Here is a 23,392-nt window from a genome sequence, read left to right as displayed (position 1 = left end):
AAATGATGCATTGTAAACATGTCCTCAGTACACTCACTGCTCAGCCACAACTTACTCCAAAACAGCAGTTTTGTCATTTATCCATTTTCCCAAAAGCAAAGTCTCTAAGACAGTAAGGGAAGCTGAGCTTCCCCTAAAATGTCAAAAAAAGTGGTGAAATATGTAGTGCTGTGAGTAAATATGCCCTACAATAACATAATCTTGTGTTGACAATTAGCTACTTATCACGTCACACAGTCAGACGCTGGATGGGGAAGATGTCATTGGATAAATGCTGGCCTTTGTCCCACCCATCGGACCATCAGCGGCTCCCTGGGTCTATGGGGCAGTGGGCCGGCCCGGGCCATCGGCTTCTGCATGTTGATTGGATGATCTGTCTGAGGCAGAATACCATTTTGATTGACAATGAAATGAGTGAAACAACTTCAACTAGAAACCCCCACAGGTCCATTTTTTCATTCCGTTGTTCTGAACTGAACCAGAGATTTTATCGTTTATCGTCACTCTGTGTTTTTTTTCCCCCAACGAGCAGCGGCAGCCGTGGAGCTTCTCCCACTGTCACTCACACAAAGTACACAGAGTAGCTTCGTGCGGCAACTGATGGAAAGGAATAAACACATTCATGATCTAGGCTGAAAAGAATGAGCTTGCCCTCCTTGAATGACCAGCAGGCGCCACTGGGTTAGATGACTGGTTGTTGTAAAAAACAGGACATGGCACAAGTGTACATGAAGTCTATGTTGTGTTGGCCTGCCACGCTCAAGGCTGGTTCTATGCATGCACATGTTGGGGGGCAGTCAGAAATGTTAAGGGGGCTTTATGCATACAAGGGCTGGGCAATATTTCTTGATTTGCTGGTATACATACTGTATCGCTATACTGTACATATAGGCTTCCAATGATAAGAAATTACTTATACCCGTATGAATGATAAACATAAACTAGCCATCCCGAGGCGGACTTTATTGATACAGAAGACGAATGAAAAGCTGTCATTGTGAGGAGAAGGAATGTTTGTGTGGGGAATTATTTATGTACTTAGCGGATCGCTCAAATGCAGCACGAAATCACTATGAACACTAAAGTGCCCCCTCTCGAACTAAACAGGCTGAAAAGGCGGTAAACAAGCCTCCACCCTCAGACCTTTTTAACTTGGGGGTCCCACCAAAGACTCTAGCATTAGGAATGGATTCATAATGACATCAATGTTAGCTGAGAGAAGGAGCGGCAGTCAAACAGGCCAGGAATAGTATGAACTAAATGCTAAAGTGTAAAAGTAAGTCTTGAGTCTTGAGCTGAGGTAGCAATATGAGGTAGCAATATGAGTTAATAATATGAGGTAGTAATATTAACAGGTAGGGCATTTCATGGTGTTGGAGCCCCAATAGAAAAGGCCCGCATACTTCTTTCTGGCTCTCGGGATTGTCAAAAGACCGGCTCTCCGACTTTAATTATTAATTAATTATTTAATTTCTTCTCTTAGCGGCACGGCGGTCGAGTGGTTAGCACGCAGAACTCACAGCTAGGAGACCAGGGTTCAATTCCACCCTCGGCCATCTCTGTGTGGAGTTTGCATGTTCTCCCCGTGCATGCATGGGTTTTCTCCGGGTACTCCGGTTTCCCCCCACATTCCAAAAACATGCTAGGTTAATTGGCAACTCCAAATTGTCCATTAATTGGCGACTCCAAATTGTCCATAGGTATGAATGTGAGTGTGAATGGTTGTTTGTCTATATGTGCCCTGTGATTGGCTGGCGACCAGTCTCGCCCGAAGACAGCTGGGATAGGCTCCAGCACCCCCGCGACCCTCGTGAGGATAAGCGGTACAAAATGAATTTTTTTCTCTTCACACGATGAAAATTCCAAAGGTTTCCTCTTTTTCAAATTCTGGATCCTACTATCTGGGATTACTCCATGATCTGGATCACTCTTCAATATTTTGTACAACCTGTTGGAAACTTTTCCTGTTTTATTCCCACGTGCTCTGACCATTTTTTGTGGAGTTACATTCACAAATGCCGAAAATGGTGGTATCTGGCAATGTGAAATAATCCTTTCAAAAATATGGTATCCGTACAGTATCCAAGTATCTATAAGTATTACTTTGTATGTTGGGAGTTATACATTTAGAATCCTTGGTATGCAGTAAACAGTAAGATTAGGTTTTTCTCCAGCATGGTTAGGATTATTATTATGATCATTATAATCATCAGCTTTCCCATCTGGAAACACCGTGCTAATGCTAATGCTAATTTAACTAAGCTAGCTGGCTGTAGAGGCTGTTGGTGAGAGTACACAACTTCTTAAATCTACTCAGGACGCTTTTAGCTAGAGAAATAACCACACGCTTCTTTTAGTGTCCGCTGGACTTCCTCTCGTACTTGACTATATTGTTTGTGGTCTTGGGGCCCGTTCCCTTTCATTAGGCTAGCAGTGCTAACAACCAAAGAAGAAAATGCTAACAATGAAACCAAGTAGCAAGAGTGGAACTTCCTGTTAGGCAACGTTAGCGCCATGTTTTATTGTTGTTTTATGTTACAGCTGAGCTAACCATGCTGGAATGTTAGCTGAAACATTGCCCCCATCCTCGTGGATCAGGTCCGAGGTCCTAGGGTTCGCTGTGTTGTCCTGGTGTTTCGTTAACATGAACTTTTGTCCCAGCTCATGGAAGAATACGACTGGGGTGAGTTTGCCATCATCACCAGCTTACTTCCCGGATACGACACCTTTGTGGACATCGCCGAGTCCTACACGGACACCTCTTACTTCATGTGGAACCTTCAGGATGTCCTGTCCATGGAGATGTCTGTCGGTGCAAACGATGCAAGGGCCAGGCGCATTCTGCAGCAGGTAAGGTTAAAAGTGGAAAACCGTGGACATTCTTCACCACTTTAACCATGTTTTTGTCCACAGGTGGACTCTCAAGTCCTGCTGGTGTACTGCTCCTTTGAGGAGGCCCAGTTCCTGTTCCGCCAGGCATCTGAGGTGGGCCTGGTGGGACCAGGCTACATCTGGATCCTCCCCAGCCTGGCCGTGGGCAACCCCGAGATCCCGCCACCCGCCAGCTTCCCCGTGGGCGTGATCGGCGTCATCACTGAGCAGTGGAGGAAGAGCTTGCGGCAGCGTGTGAGGGAGGGCGTGGCCATTGTCGCCAAGGGCGCAGAGAGCTTCAAGAAGCAGCGAGGCTTCATCCCCGAAGGACACGGGGACTGCAGCATGCCCGCTAAACACTCCGACAACAACACTCTCTTCAGGTATTTTTGTTGTTGCACACATTTATCCTTCAAACATCACACTGGCAAACTTGTGCAAAGGTTTAGCTCTTAGGACGGGACTGCCACAACAGCCAACTTTTTCACTGGATTTGAACGTCTTCTTCTACTTCTCCATGATGTTTTATGAGTGTGTAACACAGAAAAGGCTGCCTTAATCCTTTATATTTTTATATCAAATACCTCAATTTACTGAATACACATCATTGCAATGGGAAGTTCCTTTCAGCATTTCTGAAAAGCTAGATGTTTGTCATAATGGATAAATAGCATTTAATGTACCCTCTACCCGCCTCACCAAGAAAAAAACATTTGCATTTCCTATTGCCTTGGTTGAGTAATAACAACAATCTTTTGTTTTTTTTCAACAGACCTCTTAGTTTTTAAAGTCTCCAATTTTGTAGGCCAATTTTGCGCCGCACCTACGCCGTGCCAACGAGGTGTGGCCAGCGCACTTTGCAATTTTCATGAGCCCATCCCTCCCACCTCCACAAGTGGCAAAGAGGGAGGAGAGAAGGGAGGGTTTAACACAGCGAGTGTAATCTTAACCAATCAAATGAAGGCCTCTCATTGCCTTTAAATGCCCAATCACAGGACACCATGCATCATTCACCACATACGCTCCCTGGTGGGACATGTCATCTGTTTCTGACAGTTACATTAAACACAACAGCAGGCTAACCCAAGCATCTTGTGTACTTGTTTTCCACCAGCATTCCTGCTGGTTACATGGCCAAATCGGAGACCCTTTGATGGTATATTGGCGCTGTCATTGTTTTATCCACTGAAATGTGCACAACACAAATCTGCCTGTGAGGTTTTGGTGACGTGTCTGCATGGTGCGTCTGTCAGCCAATTTACTATTACGCAGGCTGCGCTTTGCCGACGGCAGAATAGAAATAAAAAATTTTACTGTGCCAAGCTGAGAATGTGGACTCCTCTCCTGGTGCGCCGCCACGCCAATTTTGGCGCAGTCCAGTCTACCATAAGACCAATGTGGCTGCGCACAGTGGTGCACTGGACCAAATTACCACTGTGTGGGGTGTTCCACGCTCCGCCACTTTGCGCTGCGACACGAAATTAGAGCCCTTAATCTGGTTGACATGTCACTTCAAGGTCAACGTTTAGAATTTAATAGAAATACTGCAAATAGTAAAAAAAAGTCAGGAAAAAGCCAGAAATATCAGGATTATCAGGAAAAAGGGACTTTTTTTTTACTACAGTCACCCCTTCAGCAGACCAATAACAATTGGCTCCATGGCCCATCGTCATCAGGTCTTTGTCTACCACCAGTGTGGTACCAATGTACCTGACCATCAAGGAGCTGTCCAATCCCTGAACCAGACCAAATCATGTGAAGAGGTTGTCATGAAAGACAGACATGAGGGTGTTTTATGGTCTCCACTTTGTAGCATCTGTCCCTGTTCACTGAGGCCAGTTTCATTCTTCATGCATATGGATATGGATGGAGTCCAGAACTGTCACTAGTGTCCTCTGCTTGTGTGGCCTGATAACCAGTATCCTTTCTTATTTGGGCCCTTATTACTGTCACTCAGATTTGCAGCTGAGTCTTGAGGATTTTCTTCAACGGAAGGACTGCGTGGTCTGGGTTGGGAGAATGTCTTGGTGCCCACCAGGACATGGGTCATTTACTTTCAAAGGAATTAGTTGTGATATTTTACAAATGATGATTTACAAATTACATTTTTACCCCAATAACTAACTAACTGACCTGGTCATTTATGGAGGTTATTTGTGATGATTAGTCCTTTCTACAATAACGGCAGATCTAGATGGATGAATTGGGATTATTATTCCCTACTACACACCATAAAGTGACAAATCAACCAATAATACCATGTCAACCAAACTATTCCTGCCTTTCAGACTTTCATCACAAAATGGCTTTGAATATTTTCATCTTGTCAACTCCTAGTTGGTGGAGGGTGAAAAGTGACCAACTATTTATAGCCACGGTGCCATCTGATGGATTTCTTTAGCTTTGCATACCTCTTCCAAGTGGTAGAGATGCCTGAAGCCGTTGGAGCTCAGTTTGGTCCTGCCTTCAATGACGTATAGTGATTTAAAAGGTGCTCAACCATTTGGTCCACCGGGCAGTTAAAGGGTTAATAATTCAATTCCATTTTACATGATTTTATCATTCAACTACATTTGAAAATGATTTCAAAATTTAATTCAAGGCCGCGCGGTGGCCTAGTGGTTGGCATGTAGACCTGGTTTGGAATCTCCGCTTGGGCATCTCTTTGTGGAGTTTGTATGTTCTCCCCGTGAGTGGGAATGGTCCTTTGTCTATATGTGCCCTGTGATTGGCCGACCTCGCCTCTCACCCAAGACAGCTGGGATAGGCTCCAGCAAAGCCCCACCCTAGTGAGGATAAGTGGATGTAATTTCATTCAAATTTAAATTTCAAATATTTTTTTATTGAATTACACTAAGTTGTATAAGTTGTTTTTTTTTATTGATTTATAACAATTTAGAATTTGCAATGTTTAATTCAATATTAATAAATATAATGCAATTATTTTATTCAATTGTTGCTAGCTCATATTAACATCCATTTTTAATTCTTTATATAAAGAGCTAGTCTCATCTTGAAAAGATATCCATGATACTTTATTGAATTCATCCTACATGTTGTCTAGGTAGAAAAAAGACGTATGAGGCCCAGAAGTTTCTGCTGTTCATGATTAGTGTTACATGTGTTGGAATGATCCAAAACAAAAACATTGCCCATTTCACACAAATATTTGATTGTTGTCACAGATTTTTTTCAACTGCCTCAAACTGAAGTGAATATGGTTCCGGCAAATATGGCTTCCACCTCATTAAACATCCCCAGAGTCTTATCTTGAACTCAAGAGTCATTTTGCAGCGTTTCTGGCATGCAAATGAAGCATGATGTATTATTCAGAGGCCAATGTGTCACGGCCATGTAGCGTGGTACGTATATCCTGGTCTAACAAAGAGCCAAAGACCCCAACGGGAACAACACCTATTATCCCCTAATGATAATAACTTCTGCCTGGCCTCCCGGGGCTGTTGCAGGTTCCATTAGAAGGTGATGATTGCCAGTGTAAATGAATATGTAGATTTCCTGATTGGGAAAGAGATGAAAGTGTTTTTATTCCTGTGACGTTGTTTGCAGGCACATGTTGAATGTGACGTGGGAGAGGAGAGACCTGTCCTTCAACAGCCAAGGGTTCCTCTCCAACCCCTCTATGGTTATCGTCGCCCTGGACCGAGAGAGAGTGTGGGATAAGGTATCACTGCTTTGGAAAATGCTTTCACCATCATTTATGACCTCCAATGATTCTGCTTCTTGCATTAAATGTAACGTAACTTCCCAAAATGACAAATTACAAATTTCCCCACTGAGGGACGAATAAAGGCATATCTTAAAAACAAGACATGGAGATGGTCAGGGTTGAGTGAGTGAATGTATGCTGAATGTATGTACTGCTCTACCATTTCAAGTTTTCTTATTCTATGACAAGAATGAAGTTTGCATTGAGGAAAATGAAAGAAGCAACTTGTGTTGCTTTGCTTTGCGTTGCTTTGTGTAGCTAGCTACAACGTGCTTTGTTTGTTTCGGCTTATTCCTGGTTACGGAGTGGCCACAGCGGATCTTTCTGATCCGCATACTGATTTGGCTTGAGCCCTTTAAATTCCGGATGCCCTTCCTGACGAATGCCTATGGTGCATCCCGGGGCGTCCGTATATTACAGTGTATCTTCTCAAGGGATAATACTACAGAAATGAAACTGTGATGAGAACTCAGTTTACAGACAGTACAGCAGTATATATTTACTTGTCATTGAAGAGCAGTCAACACAGCTATGTTGCTAATGTCAAGTGACTTGCCTGATAGTGGACTGTAGTCAAGCATGGTGGTGGTAGGGTCATAGTCTGGGGCTGCACGAGTGCTGACACCAACAAGGAGAAAGCAGAGCTTCATTGAGGGAAAGACAAATTCCAATTCTGTTACATTGTGAAGCAGAAACTGGGCCACAGGCATTCATGGCCAACACATTTCTAATGTTTTATGCCATACATGCCATTTCCTCCCGCTTATCTGGGTCCGGGTCGCAGGGGCAACAGTCTCAGTAGGGAAGCCCAGACTTCCCATCTCTTCCAGTACCACTGGGAGGACTGCAAGGTGTTCCCAGACCATCTGTTAGATATAATACCTCCAGCATGTCCGAGGTCTGCCATGAGGGCCTCCTCTCGGCTGGGCATGCCCGGATCACCTCACCAGGGAGGTGGCTTAGGCATCCGGAGTAGATGCCTAAGCCACCTCAATCGGCTCCTTTCCATGTGAAGGAGCAGTGGCTCTACTCTGAGCTGCTTCTGGATGACTGAGCTCCTTCTCCTGGGTGAGTCCATCCACCCAGGTGGCCTCTGAACAATAAGACTAAGTCTTATTGTCGACTACTGCCGCTTGGCCTGTCGGTGCCAGTCAGCTGCTTCAGGAGCCCCACCTCCATTCATGCTCAATAGGACTCCTTCAGCTTGACGGCGGCCCGGACCTCTGGTGTCCACCAACGTGGTCCGGCCTTGCTGCCATGACTGGCACCAACCGCCTTGCAGCGTCCTCTGCAGCTTGGTGGTGAGAGCTGAAGTCTTAATGAACGCGACATTCTGCCAGACGTTCCCACCACACCCTCACTACACGTTTGGGTCTCCCGGGTCTATCCGGCATCCTCCCCAGCCATCTAAAACTCATCACTAGGTGGTAATCACTTGACAGCTCAACCCTTTTCTTCACGCGTCTGATCATGACATGTGGACGCATGTCTGGTGATGCAACTACAAAGTCGACCATAGCCCTGCGGCTTTGAGTGTCCTGGTGTCAAGTGCACTTGTGGACATCCTCATGTTCTAACATGATGTTTGCTATAGATCAGCTGTGGTTCATACAGAAGTCCAACAACATCAGACTGCACAGGTTCAGATCTGGCAGGTTGTTCCTCCCAATTATGCTCCTGCAGGTCATACTGTCATTGCCCACATGGGGGTTGACGTCTCCCAGTAGAACCATGTAGTCACCAGCAGGAATGTTCCCCAGCACCCCTCTGACGGACTCCAAGAAGGGTTGTACTTTCAATTGCCGTTTGCTGCATACACACAAACGACAGGACCCTTTTCCCAACTCAAAGGCGTAAGGAAGTGACCCTCTCATTCTCCGGTGATGATGCCAACACGAAGGCGCTGAGCTATTACTAAGCCCACACCAGCACGTCGCCTGTCCCCTGTAGCAACTCCTGAATAGACCAAGGTCCATCCCCTCTAAAGGAGTTTGGTTCCAGGACCCAAGTTGTGGATCTGAGTGAGTCCAGAACCAGATTTGGCTGCCGTGGCCACCGAAGACCAGGTTGCCCAGGCGCCGCCCTTCAAAGTCACTCAAATCACCGCCTTTATGCTTGCCCCTGCTGGTGGGCCTGGGGGATGGGGGGATGAGCCTGGTCGGGCCCCATGGATTAAGGTCCCAACCACCAGGCGCTTGCCTGCAAGCCCCTCCCCCAGGCCTGGCTCTAGGATGCCCCAGTGAGGGTGAGGTCCCTCCTTTTGCCTTTTTCCCAAAGGGTCTTCTGAATGACACTCTGTCTGGCCCATCACCTGAGACCCTACTAGGTAACCCAGACATCATAGCTCCGAGGATCATTCAGGCACTCAAACACCTCCACCACAATAAGGTGATGATTCACAGAGGAACATTCCATATTTCAGACAGTTCTGTCTGATATGTTTCTGGATAAATGTTGTATTCCAAACAGACATGGGCAAACACACTGGCATCTTTGACGTGCCGATATTTTTTACTCTATATACAGTACATAATCTGCCGACTCTGCCCTCCCTCAGGTGGGCGCCTACTCCCGTGGCATCCTCCAGGTGCGCTACCCTGTCTGGCCACGCTATGGAAACTTCCTGGAGCATGTGACTGATGACCGCCACCTGACTGTGGCCACGTTGGAGGAGCATCCTTTTGTCATGGTGGAGAACGTGGACCCTGGGACGGGCACATGTGTCCGCAACACGGTACCGTGCAGGCGCCAGTCCAATCATACTGAGAGGTACCCCTTAACCATTGTATGACCTTCTTCACCATTCTCTTCTCTGTGTCACGCTGACCTCCTCGTGAGGTATTGCTGAGATAAGATTTCGTTTGCAAGGTCAAGAGCGAGCTGTGGAGCTGACTTGTTTGTTTTGTTGATCAAAAAGCTTGCAAGCTGAGGCTAAATTTGGCAATTTATGCAAATTGCATGCACTCTCCTTGCTCTCGTTTGGAGAACGTCTCCATCTTAAGAGTCACTTTTGTGTGATGACTGAGCTGCGTCGTGCGAAAAGGGGACCGTTGACAGTAGTTTGCAGGTTTTGGTAAATCATTTCTATTTTATTTGTATTCATTTAATCCACAAATAGCTTGTGTTCCCTCATTCACCCCATGTGGGTAATTATTCCTAAATAGTTGAGAGTACTGGCCTCTGGGACACTGTTTAGCGGGGTCAATGATCAACATCTCAGTTTTATCGGGGTTCATGAGTAAAAAGTTACAGGACATCCAATGTTTGATATCAACGAGACAAACAAACCAGATTAGAGCAGTCCTGTGGGTCAGTTAGCTTTAGTGGCACATACAGCTGAGTGTCATCAGCATAACAGTGAAAGCTAATTTTATGTTTGTGAATAATGTCGCCAAACTGCAGTATGTAAATGTTGAACAGAAGAGGGCCAAACACTGAGCCTTGTGGAACTCCGCAAGTGACACCAGAGAACTCAGGAGTCACATCATCACAGACGACATGATGCGTCCGATCCCTAAGATATGATCTAAGCCAGGGGTGCTCATTAAGTCGATCACGAGCTACCGGTCGATCGCGGAGGTGGTACTGGTCGATCGCTGGTCGATCGCGGCGTGACATTAAAAAAATATCATCCTAGCATCAATGCCGTCACTTGATTGATATACAGGGCAGCCATTCAGATGACAACTGAATGTTGCCCTTCGGGCGACCAATCAAATCAAACAACGTCTCTAAGTGCAGCAGAACTTACGATGTCAGCCTATCATCCATCCCCGTTACTTGATTGACATACAGGACAACCAGTCAGATGACAACTGAATTTTGACCTTTAGGTCACCGCTCATGCGTAAACAACGATGCAAAGTGCTAAGCTAGTCGGCGAATTGCGAGATTTTAAGCCCTCGCTAAAGTTTATGGTCACTAAAATGAGTGAAGGAGCTGGACCAAGTAAAAAGACAAAAACTGGACCAAGGAAAAAGGCAAAAAACATATCACTTCCATACGGATATGGAATATTATACGGACATTGTGATACGGATATTATCCATGACTGATAAACATTTGGAAGTGTGCTTGAGGCTGGCTATCAGCAGCTACTGTCCGGACTATGCATCCCTGGCTGGTTCAATTCAGTGCAAGTCATCAAAGTAAACTCAGGTAATTACAAAAAATGTTCATAGTTAATTATGTGTGTTTTGCAATATTGGCTCATTTGGTTATGTAAGGTACATCAACATACATTGTACGTACAAATAATCCTCAATACATTTGAAAATAAATAGATGTTTTGCATTTTTGTAGTGGGTAGATCATTTTGACTCGGTCATTTTAAAAGTAGCTCGCATGCTGAAAAAGTGTGAGCACCCCTGATCTAAGCCAAGAGAAGGCGTTCCAGCAAGCTATACCAACCTTTGTTCATCCTGAATTTCCATTGCATTTTTAAGTCCTTTTTTGTACACATTGACCATTTATTCTTATACGTATATGTCAGCATGATTCAGCATGTATACCTGATTCCCCAACAAAAACACCAGGAATTAGGAAAGTTCACCTGCACTGTCCGGTATCCAGCTATTTATTTCACAGTCACACTGGATGATTTTTTTGTCTAAAAAGTAACAGAATCAATTGAAATTCAATCGTTTCAAATGGTATCATTGAATCGTATCGGCAACCATGAATTATGAATGCAATCCACTCGGTAATAAAAGGTGACCCCCCCCCCCCCCCCACTTGCAGTTGTAGTCGTTGACAAGTAGGCATGGAATGTAACTCCCACGAAAAGTGAGACTCAACAGTACCGTTTTTCTTTTGGAAAGTTGCTCAATTTTGTGGTGAGCTGAGGCATAGAGTATGGAAGTATACCTTTCATTGTGGTAAAGCATTATGGTCCTATTTTCAGACATGTTCTCTGGGATAGGCCTTGGCAGAGGTCTGGAAGCCACGTAGTGACCTTTTTGCCAATAACATGTTGCGGTATTCCTTCGCTTCGGTCGGCTAGAATGTGACATATGAAAGTGTAACATACTGTACATACATACTGTACACATAATATCCAGTGTCATGTAATTGAGCACCACCATGCTTATTGATGACCAAGTCCAAATGTCAGCTGTCCAATATGTTAAATATCATCCTTCATCCACTTCAAACGCATGGATCATGCACCCAGTGCTTCATTCATTCTGGAGGTATGTACTGTATATATGTCACATCGATTGTCACTTAGGAAGGATGTACGAGTCCTGGGGGACACTGGGGGACATCCCAGCCGGGTCTGGCTACTGTGTCCCATTTGGAGCGAGCCCAAGCAGACTGGGAAGAAATAAAGCTCTCAGTGCACAGCAGATGTTCTTTCTGCCTTATTTAGCGTGGCTTTCATACAGTCATCTATTTTGTCGGTTTTAGGACCACAACCATAATCAATAAATCCATCCGGCCTCGATAAATTGACACGTGCAGGCATACATGTGTGTTCAGGCTGTATGCTAAGCTGTTTCACTAAGAGCACACATACTACAAAATTAAAATAAATTAGGAGCACAGAAAAACATTTGCAAATTATGGTGTGAAATTTTTGAAATGACACAATTTTATTACTAAGATCTGGGTTTGTATCTCCGCTTGCATGTTCTCCTGGTGCGTGTGTGGATTTCCTCCCCCATTCCAAAAACATGCTAGCTTCATTGGCCACTCCAAATTGTCCATAGGTATGAATGCGAGTGTTGGTTTTTGCGCTAACCACTCATCCGCCGTGCAGCCACGAAACGAAAAACAATGGCATTATAAAGAAACAAAGCAAAATGGCATTATATTTACTTTTGAAAATAAAAAAAATGTTTCTTTAATTTATTTGCCTTTTATTTAATGTACAAATGTGTCATATCATTTTGCCTGACCCTATCCAACAAATGACACTGGGTCACTGAGAAGCCAAAAGTACAAATAAAAGAGTACAAAGTAGCAAATAAGGATTACAAACTACTTACAGACAGTAGGCAACGAGGCATGACAAGGCAAACAATCTGACAGGGGAACAATGGAAGTGGAGTGGTATAAGAAGGTCTAATGGCTGATGGGCAACAGGCGTGCAGACGAGGAGAGCAAGGCAGGAGTTCGCAGCAAGACAGAAAGGAGACAACAGGGGGCAGCAGACCAAACAAGTGCAAATCATGATAGTACCCCCCCCCCCTTATCAGACGCCTCCTGGCGGCTCACCTGGTTTACCTGGATGACATGCGTGGAATTCAGTGATGAGAGAGTGGTCGCAGATCCAGGAGCGGGAGACCCAGGAGCGTTCCTCTGGTCCATATACCTCCCAGTCGACTTGACGGTAAACACCTCTTGGCCATTGACTGGAGGGCTGAGCTGACAGGTGGCGACTGGCTTGTAGCTAAGACGTGGAAGACCGGTTTGACTGGGGTCCAGCTTCCTAGAGACCCACGCCAGTCTCAAAACTTGTGCAGAAAGCCATACCTCCTGGCCTGGTTGAAAATCCAGAGCCGGGATCCTGTGTTGATCTGCCAGTTGTCTGTTCCAGTCAGCCATGCATCCCAGGGCAGCGCCAAACACAATGGCCTTACCGCAGATGGTGGTTGATGGAAGGTACAGACACATCTGACTCCTGGGAGGGGAACAGAGGAGGTTGAAACCCATGAGCATTCTTGAAAGGTGTGACATCCCTGTGGCCGAGCAGACGAAGGCGTACATGATCCAGTGGAGATGGGTGGACCAGGCAGAGGGGTGGCAATGGCAGACACAGCATAGCATAGCTTCTAAGTCCTGGTTAGCACACTCTGTTTGATAATTGGACTGGGGGTGGTGACTGGAAGATAGGCTTAATGAAGCTCCCAACGCCCTACAAAAGGCCTTCCAGACCTGGGAGATGAACTGGGGCCCGGAAGAGATGTTATATGAGCAACTGTGCTGCGATGACAGGAGACTCTTGACTCATGCCCCAACTGCAACACCTCGGACCTGAGTTCTGTTGGGAGGAATAGCTTCCCGGGGGGACATCCCTCAGGAATGGTGACGTGCTTGCCTGCATTTGCCAACTTCTTCTCCACCTCCCACTGGAGAGCTCCAACTACCCGGCTCACAGGTATGACAGGCTCCAGGGTGGATTCGTCTGTGGTAGGGAAGTAGATTCTGGAGAGTGTGTCAGGCTTGATGCTGCAGGAACCGGGTCTGTTACCGGGGAACTGGTAAATAATTTATTAAGTAATACAAATGTGGATTCAGCCTCAGGGGTCCATTCAAAAGGAACACCTTAAGAGATGTCAGCCTTGTGAGAGGTGCGGCTTGACTACTGTAGCCTCGAATGACTCGTCTGTAAAAGTTAGCAGAGATTCTAATTTGGTGGTACACGTTCCTCAAATCAAGTTTGTAAAAAGAACGTGGTGTAGTGGAGAGACGCGAAGACCGAATCCATGAGCGGAAGGGCATATTTGTTATTGATGGTTATGTCATTAAGGCTGCGATAGTCGATGCACTGACGGCGTGTCTAATCCTTCTTTTGCACGAAAAAGAAACCGGCAGCTATAGGTGAGGATGAGGGACGAATAAGGCCTGCTGCGAGGGAAGATGAAATATAGTCCTTATCCGGCAGCCACCTGATCGCACAGCCGTATGGGCGGTGCGGGGGTAGGGACTGGGCTTTATCTTTACTAAAAACAGTCTTAAGGTCATGATATTCCTCTGACACCCCGGTTAAGTCAATCTCCTCTGGGAGACTGCGAGTAAGTGGGGTAGGAGAGACGGCAGAAAGCAAACAATGGGCCAGGCAGAAGGTGCTCCAGCTAAAGAACGTAGGTTTGTGGGTGGTTGTGCGGGTTGTGGGATTGTAACCATGGGAGCCTTAAAACTACAGGTGCCGACTGCGAAGGCATAATAAAAAAAAAACTGTGGTGGTCACCAGAGAGATGCAAGCCAAGGTATTCAGCCTGGTGTGTAAACAACTGCTAAGCGGTGACCATATAAGGAGAGGATCTCCTTGAGGGTCATTGGCCCCTGAGAACTGCAGCTGCTGTCTCCTAGAACTGGTAGGTGAGGAGGCAGTAGTAGGGTACTCACACACCATACGTTGAGTGGGTGAGGCAGGAGAGGAACCTGTTGACTGTTGATGCTTGGCTGGGGGGTGAGTTGGGCAGCTAGCGAAGTGATGATCCGGCTCCCTGCAGTAGAGGCAGAGGTGGAGCTTGACTTGGCGCGCCTACTCACTGGGTGCGAGCCAACGTCCACCCCGTTGCATGGGGATTTTGGTTGGTTGACTTGACGAGTGGCGTGGTGGCAAGTTGACGGGCGATCCCAGTGTAGATACCGAGCCCCGAAGATACCATCCCTGGAGAACAAGGCCCTCAGCATCCAATGGGGGCGACCTGTTCCCTGCAGTCGCTGAGCCACTTGTCTATCTGCTCTGCTAGAGCGATGATGTCATCAAGGTTCTTAGGCATCTCAAGAGAGATGAGGTGGATAGAAATGTAAGATTGGAAATGAGCCTGTACTCAGAGAGAACATCTTGATCCAGTGTGGTTTCTTCAGTCATGGTATGATGACAGCAGTTTTTAACGCAGATGGATTGTGGCCAGCCAGGAGGGTTGAGGATCTGATGATGAACGGAGAGATGGAAGAGATGTTGGCCTTCAGGGGGCTGAGGGAAAACTTTCGTTCACTTTGCTGATGACCTCCTCCACCTCCTTCTTTGTCACAAAACAAAAAAAAAACCCTTAAACTGTATTATGGAAAGCAGGAAGTGAACAAATGCAACAGTTACTGATTGTAAAAGTACCAGATGGAGGGGTAGGATTTAATAAGCTTTGCTTCTTCCTACTCCTTTTGGACATGTGGAACTGGGAACTGATTATGGGATGCACTCAATGGTAGTGCAAGTTTTGGTCTAAAAAAGGTGATATGCACCTCTTCTCTGAGGTCTCAGAGTGGGAGAGGGAAGGGGGTTTGAGGAGGTGATTTATACTTGAGAAAAGTTGTTTTGACTTGCCACTGCTGTTGTTAATGATGGCGGAATAAAACCTGGACTGAGAGCTTCTACATACGCCTTGTAATGTTCTCTGTATGCCAGCTTGTGAACAGTACATCCAGAGGCCTGGAGCCTGCATCTCATTGTCTCTCTGTACCACACAGGCTGGATGACAAGAGGGTTCACTCTGCCTCTGTCTGTGCACATTTGTTCTATAGTGGAATGAATGAAGAGAGTGAGCCTTCCTCTCAGTTAGCCTCTTTGCGGAGGCGGGGCTACTTGTGAGTGGATATAGAGTGCTAGCAACAAGTTAGCTTCGTCAGCCAGCATACGCTAACATGATTGAAGGCACAGGCGAAGGCGATGTTTTTCAAGCCATTAGCCATGTTTTGAAAGTAGTGACGAGGACAAAAGGCACCACGGCGAACTAGTATGCACACCTGAAACACAACCATCCTTTTAGTTTTCCCAACTGGTGCAGCACAGCTTTCAGCCCAACAGCTAACACTTAGCGAGGTTTGGTCGGCACAAAATGGTGCACGCTCACAGACAGCGTTGCTCGCAACAATGCAAAAGAAAGGCTACCTTTCAATACCTTTCAATCTGAAAAGCCAACATTTGGGACAATGTTAGAAATGTTTGACAGACAGAACGAATTGCCTGGGTAGGGTGTACTTGTCACAAATAGTACTGTATAAGCCAATGAAAGAAGATATGTGGTCCAGCTCACATATGGGCCCCAACATTGGTTTAACAAAACACTACATAACTACGTGTGTGGGAGTACTTTTGTCTTATTAAGTGACCGAGTCCATTTTATTTTCATTGATTTTTGGAGTTATTTTGTTGTTTATTTAAAAGCTCTTGACATCCCAATCATAATGTTATATATTGCTTTTGATGGATGGAATGGAATGGAATGGAATGGCCTTTATTGTCATTATACAAGATGTACAACGAGATTGGAGAGCTTCTCCTTTCAGTGCAATTGTCAAGTTAAAAAAAAAACGTACATAAAAGTAGAGTAAAAAATACAATTTAACAAGATATATACAAGATATATACAAGATATATACAAGATATCCAAAATATACACATAGTATTGCACAGGAGCATATGCAGGAGCAGACATATTGCAGATATATTAATTTTAGTGCAATGATAAATGGGTCATAGTGCAAATAATGACTGGTGTATACAGATGAGTAAAGTCACATATGAGTGTATTGTATTGGGTTGTTAAATAAATAAATATGATTGCGGTAGTAACAGAGGCAGTGATGGAAATATTGCACATTTGCATTACGCTAATGACCGGGCACATTGTATATCTGAGTTCAGGGTGGTGATGGCTCTTGGGAAGAAGCTGTTTCTCAGTCTGCTTGCCTGCTTGTTTTGATGCCATGTACTGTCGTAATTATGCTATATAATTCTAGAAGAAATGGCCTGGAAATGTCAATACTATAATTATTGACAATAATTTGTAGCTAACTTGTAACTATTGTCAGGCATAGTTAGTTTAACCAAAGCTGTCGCCCATACAGTATATAGTACATCCCATAATATTCATCATCAGGTCACCAGCCACGCTGCAACACACTCTTCCAGTCCTCCCAGTTCTCTCCTTCCAATGGATGGAACAATGCAGCATACTCAGCCACGCCATTGGCAGAGCTCGTGCCAAAGAAGCATGCGACCTCCAAGGTCTCAAGCAAACGTGAAGCAAGGTCCGATTGAAGGCTTCTATTTGACATTTAATCAATTAGTCATTCAGCTGTCTCCTACGTCTGCATGGTGAATAGGATTAGACCAGAATGGGAAATGCTTCAGAAAGGCCTTTCTACTTCTCAACAGCCACTGTGGCCCTCTTCACATTTATGTTGATATTATCTTTCAGATATGTATATATTATTTTTTTTGAAATGTCATGTCAAACCATGTTTAATCCAGATCTGATCCAGATTGGACATGAAGCATGCTCTTGTAAAAAGAAGAATAATAATACAAATAATTCTACACAATAAAAAAATGTAATAGTCATAATGATAATGATGTAGTGTAGTGATGATCTTCATCATAATGATAATATAGGATGAGAATAGGATGATTTCATCTCTGTATAGGTTCTTGTTTTGTGTTGCTCAGGAGGTCCTGCATTGTTCCCTCACTGGTTTCACAGGTGAGAAATATTTAAGCCGTTCTTTCATCTTCATCAGCGTTTCCTTCCCTCGCTTTCTGAGGTCTTCTCCGCCTCATTAAGCAGCGAGGCCACACAGGAAGGCAGCACCTCCACGCTCCTTGATTAGACGCCATCACGTTGCTATAGACCGTCCGCTCAGGCTTCTTCCACGTTGTCTTGTTAACACTCATTGATTGCAGCCAATTCTGTCTGAGCACAATGTGAAATCACAGCAGACCGTGATTGATTTGAATCTCAATCAGATAAAATGTTCTTTTTTGTCAGCATCATCGGCCACTCGGAGTCCTACACCAAATTGTGCTGTAAAGGCTTCTGCATCGACATCCTGAAGAAGCTGTCTCGCACCATCAAGTTCTCCTACGATCTCTACTTGGTCACCAACGGGAAGCACGGCAAACTGGTCCGAGGAACTTGGAACGGAATGATCGGAGAGGTGAGAGCCGGAGGAAGCAAGCTCTCATCAGGAGACATACATTATTTCCCTTTACAGGCGTAAACATCTTCAGCGTGGCCTCCGAGAAAGGTCCAGGTAAAAAGTTTCACATCAACATTGCGCCAAGAAAAACAAGGATTCTTCAGTATTCTTGTGGTTTCACCTGCAGGGCAACAAGCTCTTGCATTTTTCAATTGGCTTCAAGTCATGAGTTGCATGGAGAAAAACAAAAAGCTGCTGCTGCTGTTTGGGGAGCTTTGGGATTCTTTCCAGTCGCTTTTCTGAAACCATAAAGACACGTTTCACAGCAGTGGATCATTTCATTTCATTATGGAGGTAATTATAATCAGATGATGTCATTTCTAAATATAATGGCATTACTTCCATGACATCACATTACATTCAATTGCTGGGTTGTTTTTCATTCTCTAATTAGAATTAGGACATTCTCCATACAAATGTCAACTTGAAAAGTATACTTATTACATACTAGAAATTAGTGACGTCCTTTTGCTATCTTTGACAGTCTTGGCATTTGAGGCCCAACAAATGAATGTTTCCAACAATGATCAATACATATTGATCAATACATGATCAATACATATTGATCATTAGCAGCCACAATTACAGGATGTGAATAATGTACATTTGGCACTGTTGGATCTTCACAAGCTTCAAAATGCAAAAAAAAAGACGCTTTTGCAAAGAAGCATACACGTGAAATAGGCTGATCAAAAGTTTAACATCGTAGCTGAAGAAGCTCGAAAATAGAAATAAAAGCTGTAAAAAGGAGAGAGTGATAATTAGCTATGCCGTTCTTGACGATGAGGTGAAACATGGCTTTGGGCATGCTTGATGTTCCCAGGAGGTCTCAGTGGGAATGTTCTCCAGGTGCTGAAGATGGCTTTTTGGTAAATCCATCCCAAATGTTCTCCATTGGATCTAGAATATCAAGGATGGTCCAAAAGAGTCAGCTTATTCCTCTGGAAGAAGTCCTTTGTCGGAGGCCTCGCTCATGCAGCTCAACCATCCCACCTTGTCCAAGGAGAGAAAGCTTTGCTGCCTTTGCCATCAGGAGATGATGACAGTGAGAATATCGAGCCACATTTTGACAAACTTTGCCTTTTAATGGCTGAGCTCTTCAAGCTACGATGTGAAACCTCTGAGAAACAGCCCATTTCACTTGAATGCTTCTTTGTGATGAATTGTTTTTTCTCAGTACCATTTCTTCTTTTTGCATTTTCAAGCTCCACTGAGAGCCTTCTTAAGATCCAACAGTATCAAGTGTACATTGTTCCCATTCATCACTGCCCCTCCATTGTGATGAGGAGGACGTTGTATTGGCCAGGTTTGTTCCACGGTGCTTGGGCTGCTAACATCCATCTGCTCCGCTACAGCGGCGTCTCTTTGATGGACTTTAAAGTGGGTCAGTGATGTGACAGTGCGCAGACACACACACACACACACACACACACACACACACACACACACACATAGAACAGCTGCATGTGGGAGCGAGGCAATGCGAGCAGGTGTTCTTCAGGAGGCGTTTTGCTAATCCACCTGCTCCTGCTATTCCACAATGACAGACTGACTCCCACAAAGTTGCTGCTTTTCCAAACCACCATGTTGTTTGCCAAATGACATTTTTGGTGCACCTTTAATTCTCATTTTGTATGCTGTTACATTTGTGGGAAGACCCCTTTGTGTTCCCACGGCAGAAAGACAGGTCTGCCTGGATGAGTTTGGTGTAGAAGAAGTCCTTTGGGATGAACTGGAACAGTGGACACGCCCTGAAATTGTATGAAAATAGTACAAGGTTACTGATCGCTGTCTGTCTTCCAGGTGGTCTACAGACGTGCCGACATGGCCATCGGCTCCCTCACCATCAACGAGGAGCGCTCAGAAATAATCGACTTCTCTGTGCCGTTCGTGGAGACGGGCATCAGCGTCATGGTCGCCCGCAGCAACGGGACCGTCTCTCCATCTGCCTTCCTTGGTATGGACATCAACAGACTCCTCCCAAGTTTGATTCCCGTTTGCCTTCCCCGCGCTGCTTTCTCTGGGGATGGCCTACTTTTAAAAACTCCTCCTTCTCCGCCGTTGACACTTTTCTCTTCAGGAAAAGTTTCATGAAGCTTTTATCCGACTGATAGCTGGAGCCTACAACAACCCCCAAACCTCACACTCTGCTTTGTCTCCCCCTGCAGAACCCTACAGCCCGGCCGTGTGGGTCATGATGTTTGTCATGTGCTTGACGGTGGTGGCCATCACCGTCTTCGTGTTCGAGTACTTCAGTCCAGTGAGTTACAACCGCAGCCTGATGAGCGCCAAAGGTGAGCTTCATCCCGACATGTCCTGCTAGCGCACCAGCCCCTCCCCTTCCGAGGCTAATCAATCCCAGCATGCAACCCCGGCAGAGCGTGCCTAGTCTGCAGGTCTGAAAGGTCATTTTCTCCTTTTAATTAACGTTCGACTGCGCGATAATCAAAGTTGGATGGATGGTGGCGGCTCCCCTAGCTTGTGCCGTGATGGAAAGTGTTGTTCTGCTGGAAGTTTGCAACACGTGAATGATGTTGACATGAAATGCGACCCGTTGTGAGTTGGGTGAGCAATAGATGAGGGAAATGGCAGACTCATCAATCAACCAATCAGTCAATCAATCAATCAATCAACCACAAAACCTATGAACAAATTAAATAATCCTCTTAAATATTTTATATTTGAGCTGGCAAGGAACCATGTATGGCAGGGTGTCCCAATCGTACAGGGGCCAGAAAGTCGTCTTTAGGTTGTGGGCCAACCTGGACATTACAACCCTAACCTTGTATCCTTCTTATTGTTTTCACTGACATTTTCAAGGCGTGTACATTTATGCATATTTAAAGTATTAAAAAGCTTAAAACCTTTCTGTCCTTTCAGCCAACATTTGGTGAATGAAGCACACTCATAAGCATCACCGATGCACACCTTGTTTCAAGTTGCCAACACGACAGGACATGTCCCAATAATCTTTTGTATCGGCCAAAATCAGAACATTTTTGATGAGCACCTCCACACCTCGATGGCAGTTGCCTGCACATGCAGTGCTGGGATAGAGGATAGCAACATCATGCACCCTCGTGGTGGCGTCTTCACGTTGGGACAAAATGTACATAGAAGCTGGTCAATGTCTTTTTATGTGGACATGTTTTTTTTGAAACTTCGCTTGTGTGGATGAACTTTTTCTTTACATTAGCAGGATATACGAGTACGTTTTTTTTGGCGTAGTGTTGGTTTCACTAAAGCGATTGTTGCTTGACCACCTTGTCGTCATTCTCTGGGTCTGAGTGTTTTATATCAACACAACAGCATTACAATCTGTGAAATGTGTAGTTTGCAGCTGTGGAATGAGTAGAATATGTATTTCCCAGCATGCTTTGCTGGAGTTAAAATGATGACTTTTGACTTTCTTGTGCCTCTTAAAGGTGATATTTTGTCCAGACAAGTGGAATAGTTCAAGTGATGCCGTTTTTAGTCATGTACAGTTAAATGTTATTTTGCAGTTCGGGGGCTAAATATGGCCATGTGATTCGTGGTAACTTAGAGTGAAAAACTATACAATAACAAACTATAAAATGAGCATTTCGAAATTATTATTACTGGGGCTGTCAAAGTTAATGTCTTGATGACGCGTTAACAGAAGTTGTGCTTGAACGGTTGTCATTTTTTGGATGCACAATTAACGTGCGCTCCTCCTGTTTGACCCTCGGTCCCCACCATAGTTTGATTGAAGCACGATAACTCTGTAGCCACAAGCTGGAACAAATATTGATGGGAAATGGGGAAAGAAAAGAGTATTTAGATTGGTAAAGTTAGCTTCAAAGCCCTGGTAGATGGCTCTTGTAGCAAGACCAAAGTTATTTGTATCTACTGTCGCTGTGTTAGACTTATCACGGATTACATGGCCTGGTAGAGACTGGAGCAGTGCAGGTATTGTTTTTATTGTCATATACAGTGCTACCTTGGCATAAGAGTGGCCCAACTAACCAGTGCTTTTCACATTTTTACATCTGATGATCTGATGATGATTTTGGCATTGAACTGCCAGCTAAATTGGAGTTCCAGCTGCTATTGACGGGCTGTCAATGTGATGACGGTGGCTGAAGTCCAGTGCTGTGCTAGCGTTAGCCATTTAGCATGGAACTACCACAATGATGCACATTAGCACTCAAAGTCATCAAATCTTACCTTTATGCATTCCCACATAGTATCAGCATTTGGGAGCAATTAGGAGGTGAAAGAAAAAGGGGGAAACAACATCCAAATACATCCATACATCTCTCTGGGCATCGGAGAACGGTGCATTGGTGCGTTCAATGACCATCAAAAAAGTAGGAAAAAAAACGCAGCTCACTTTAAACATTCAATAACTGTGCAAATAGTAAGAGTATTGTAATAAAATAATATTTACTGTAATATAATGACGATTTTCTATGTATTTGAATGTGTTTTAAAAGACAAATGAAATGACATTAGGTTTGCAATTTGGATGAAATGTTTTATGACTATTGCCCTATGTTTTAGGTATTTTCATTTCATGAAGGAAAGGTGCATTGAGGCAAATCTTTAATAATAATCCTTTCTGAATGTTCCTAAATAGGATTTTTTACTCACAAACATTTAGAATTTAAAACCAGTATCATACATAAACAAATCTTATTTGGAGCTGACACAAATAAACAAAAACATGTTAGTGTGAGAAGTCTCACTCGCTCATATTTTGGATTTGCTGAACATTTGTGGGTGAGTTTAAGAGCTAATATGCTAATAATAAAGAAAAATAGTAATACAAAATATGCTTGCTGACTGTATTGTTTTAAATAATGCCCCAAAGTTCCAATAATTGATATTCTTTTAAATAAAATTGGATGTAATTATCCTTGTAGTTGCACATCGAATCGTTTACCACAAAAAGATCTCCCCTACTTATTATAGATAAAAACCTATTTCTATCTGCGATTAAATGTGATTTAATCTGAGTTACCTGTGGACAAAATGTGATTAATCATGATCAAATATTGTAATCGATGGACAGCCCTAATTATATAGTGTATGTATCAATTACGGTATATATAGTATATATAGTATATATATATATATATATATATATATTCCTTTTGATACACCCCCATCAACAATTAA

The 23,392-nt window shown here is 44.4% G+C and overlaps 1 protein-coding gene across 4 annotated transcripts in view; it reads left to right on the top strand.

The window, feature by feature from the left end:
* Positions 1-23,392, top strand: part of LOC131126084 (glutamate receptor ionotropic, NMDA 2C-like) — a 100,891-nt gene that overhangs the window by 62,696 nt on the left and 14,803 nt on the right. For all 4 annotated transcript variants that reach the window (XM_058068268.1, XM_058068266.1, XM_058068267.1 and 1 more), the window contains 7 exons: positions 2,662-2,850; positions 2,914-3,254; positions 6,439-6,553; positions 9,156-9,367; positions 18,040-18,208; positions 20,054-20,207; positions 20,419-20,544. In XM_058068268.1, coding sequence (XP_057924251.1) covers positions 2,662-2,850; positions 2,914-3,254; positions 6,439-6,553; positions 9,156-9,367; positions 18,040-18,208; positions 20,054-20,207; positions 20,419-20,544 — 1,306 coding nt within the window. The remainder of the gene's footprint in view (positions 1-2,661; positions 2,851-2,913; positions 3,255-6,438; positions 6,554-9,155; positions 9,368-18,039; positions 18,209-20,053; positions 20,208-20,418; positions 20,545-23,392) is intronic.

Source organism: Doryrhamphus excisus, chromosome 3, assembly GCF_030265055.1.
Source record: "Doryrhamphus excisus isolate RoL2022-K1 chromosome 3, RoL_Dexc_1.0, whole genome shotgun sequence".
Classification (NCBI taxonomy): Eukaryota; Metazoa; Chordata; class Actinopteri; order Syngnathiformes; family Syngnathidae; genus Doryrhamphus; species Doryrhamphus excisus.
This window is presented reverse-complemented; position numbering and strand designations above follow the sequence as displayed.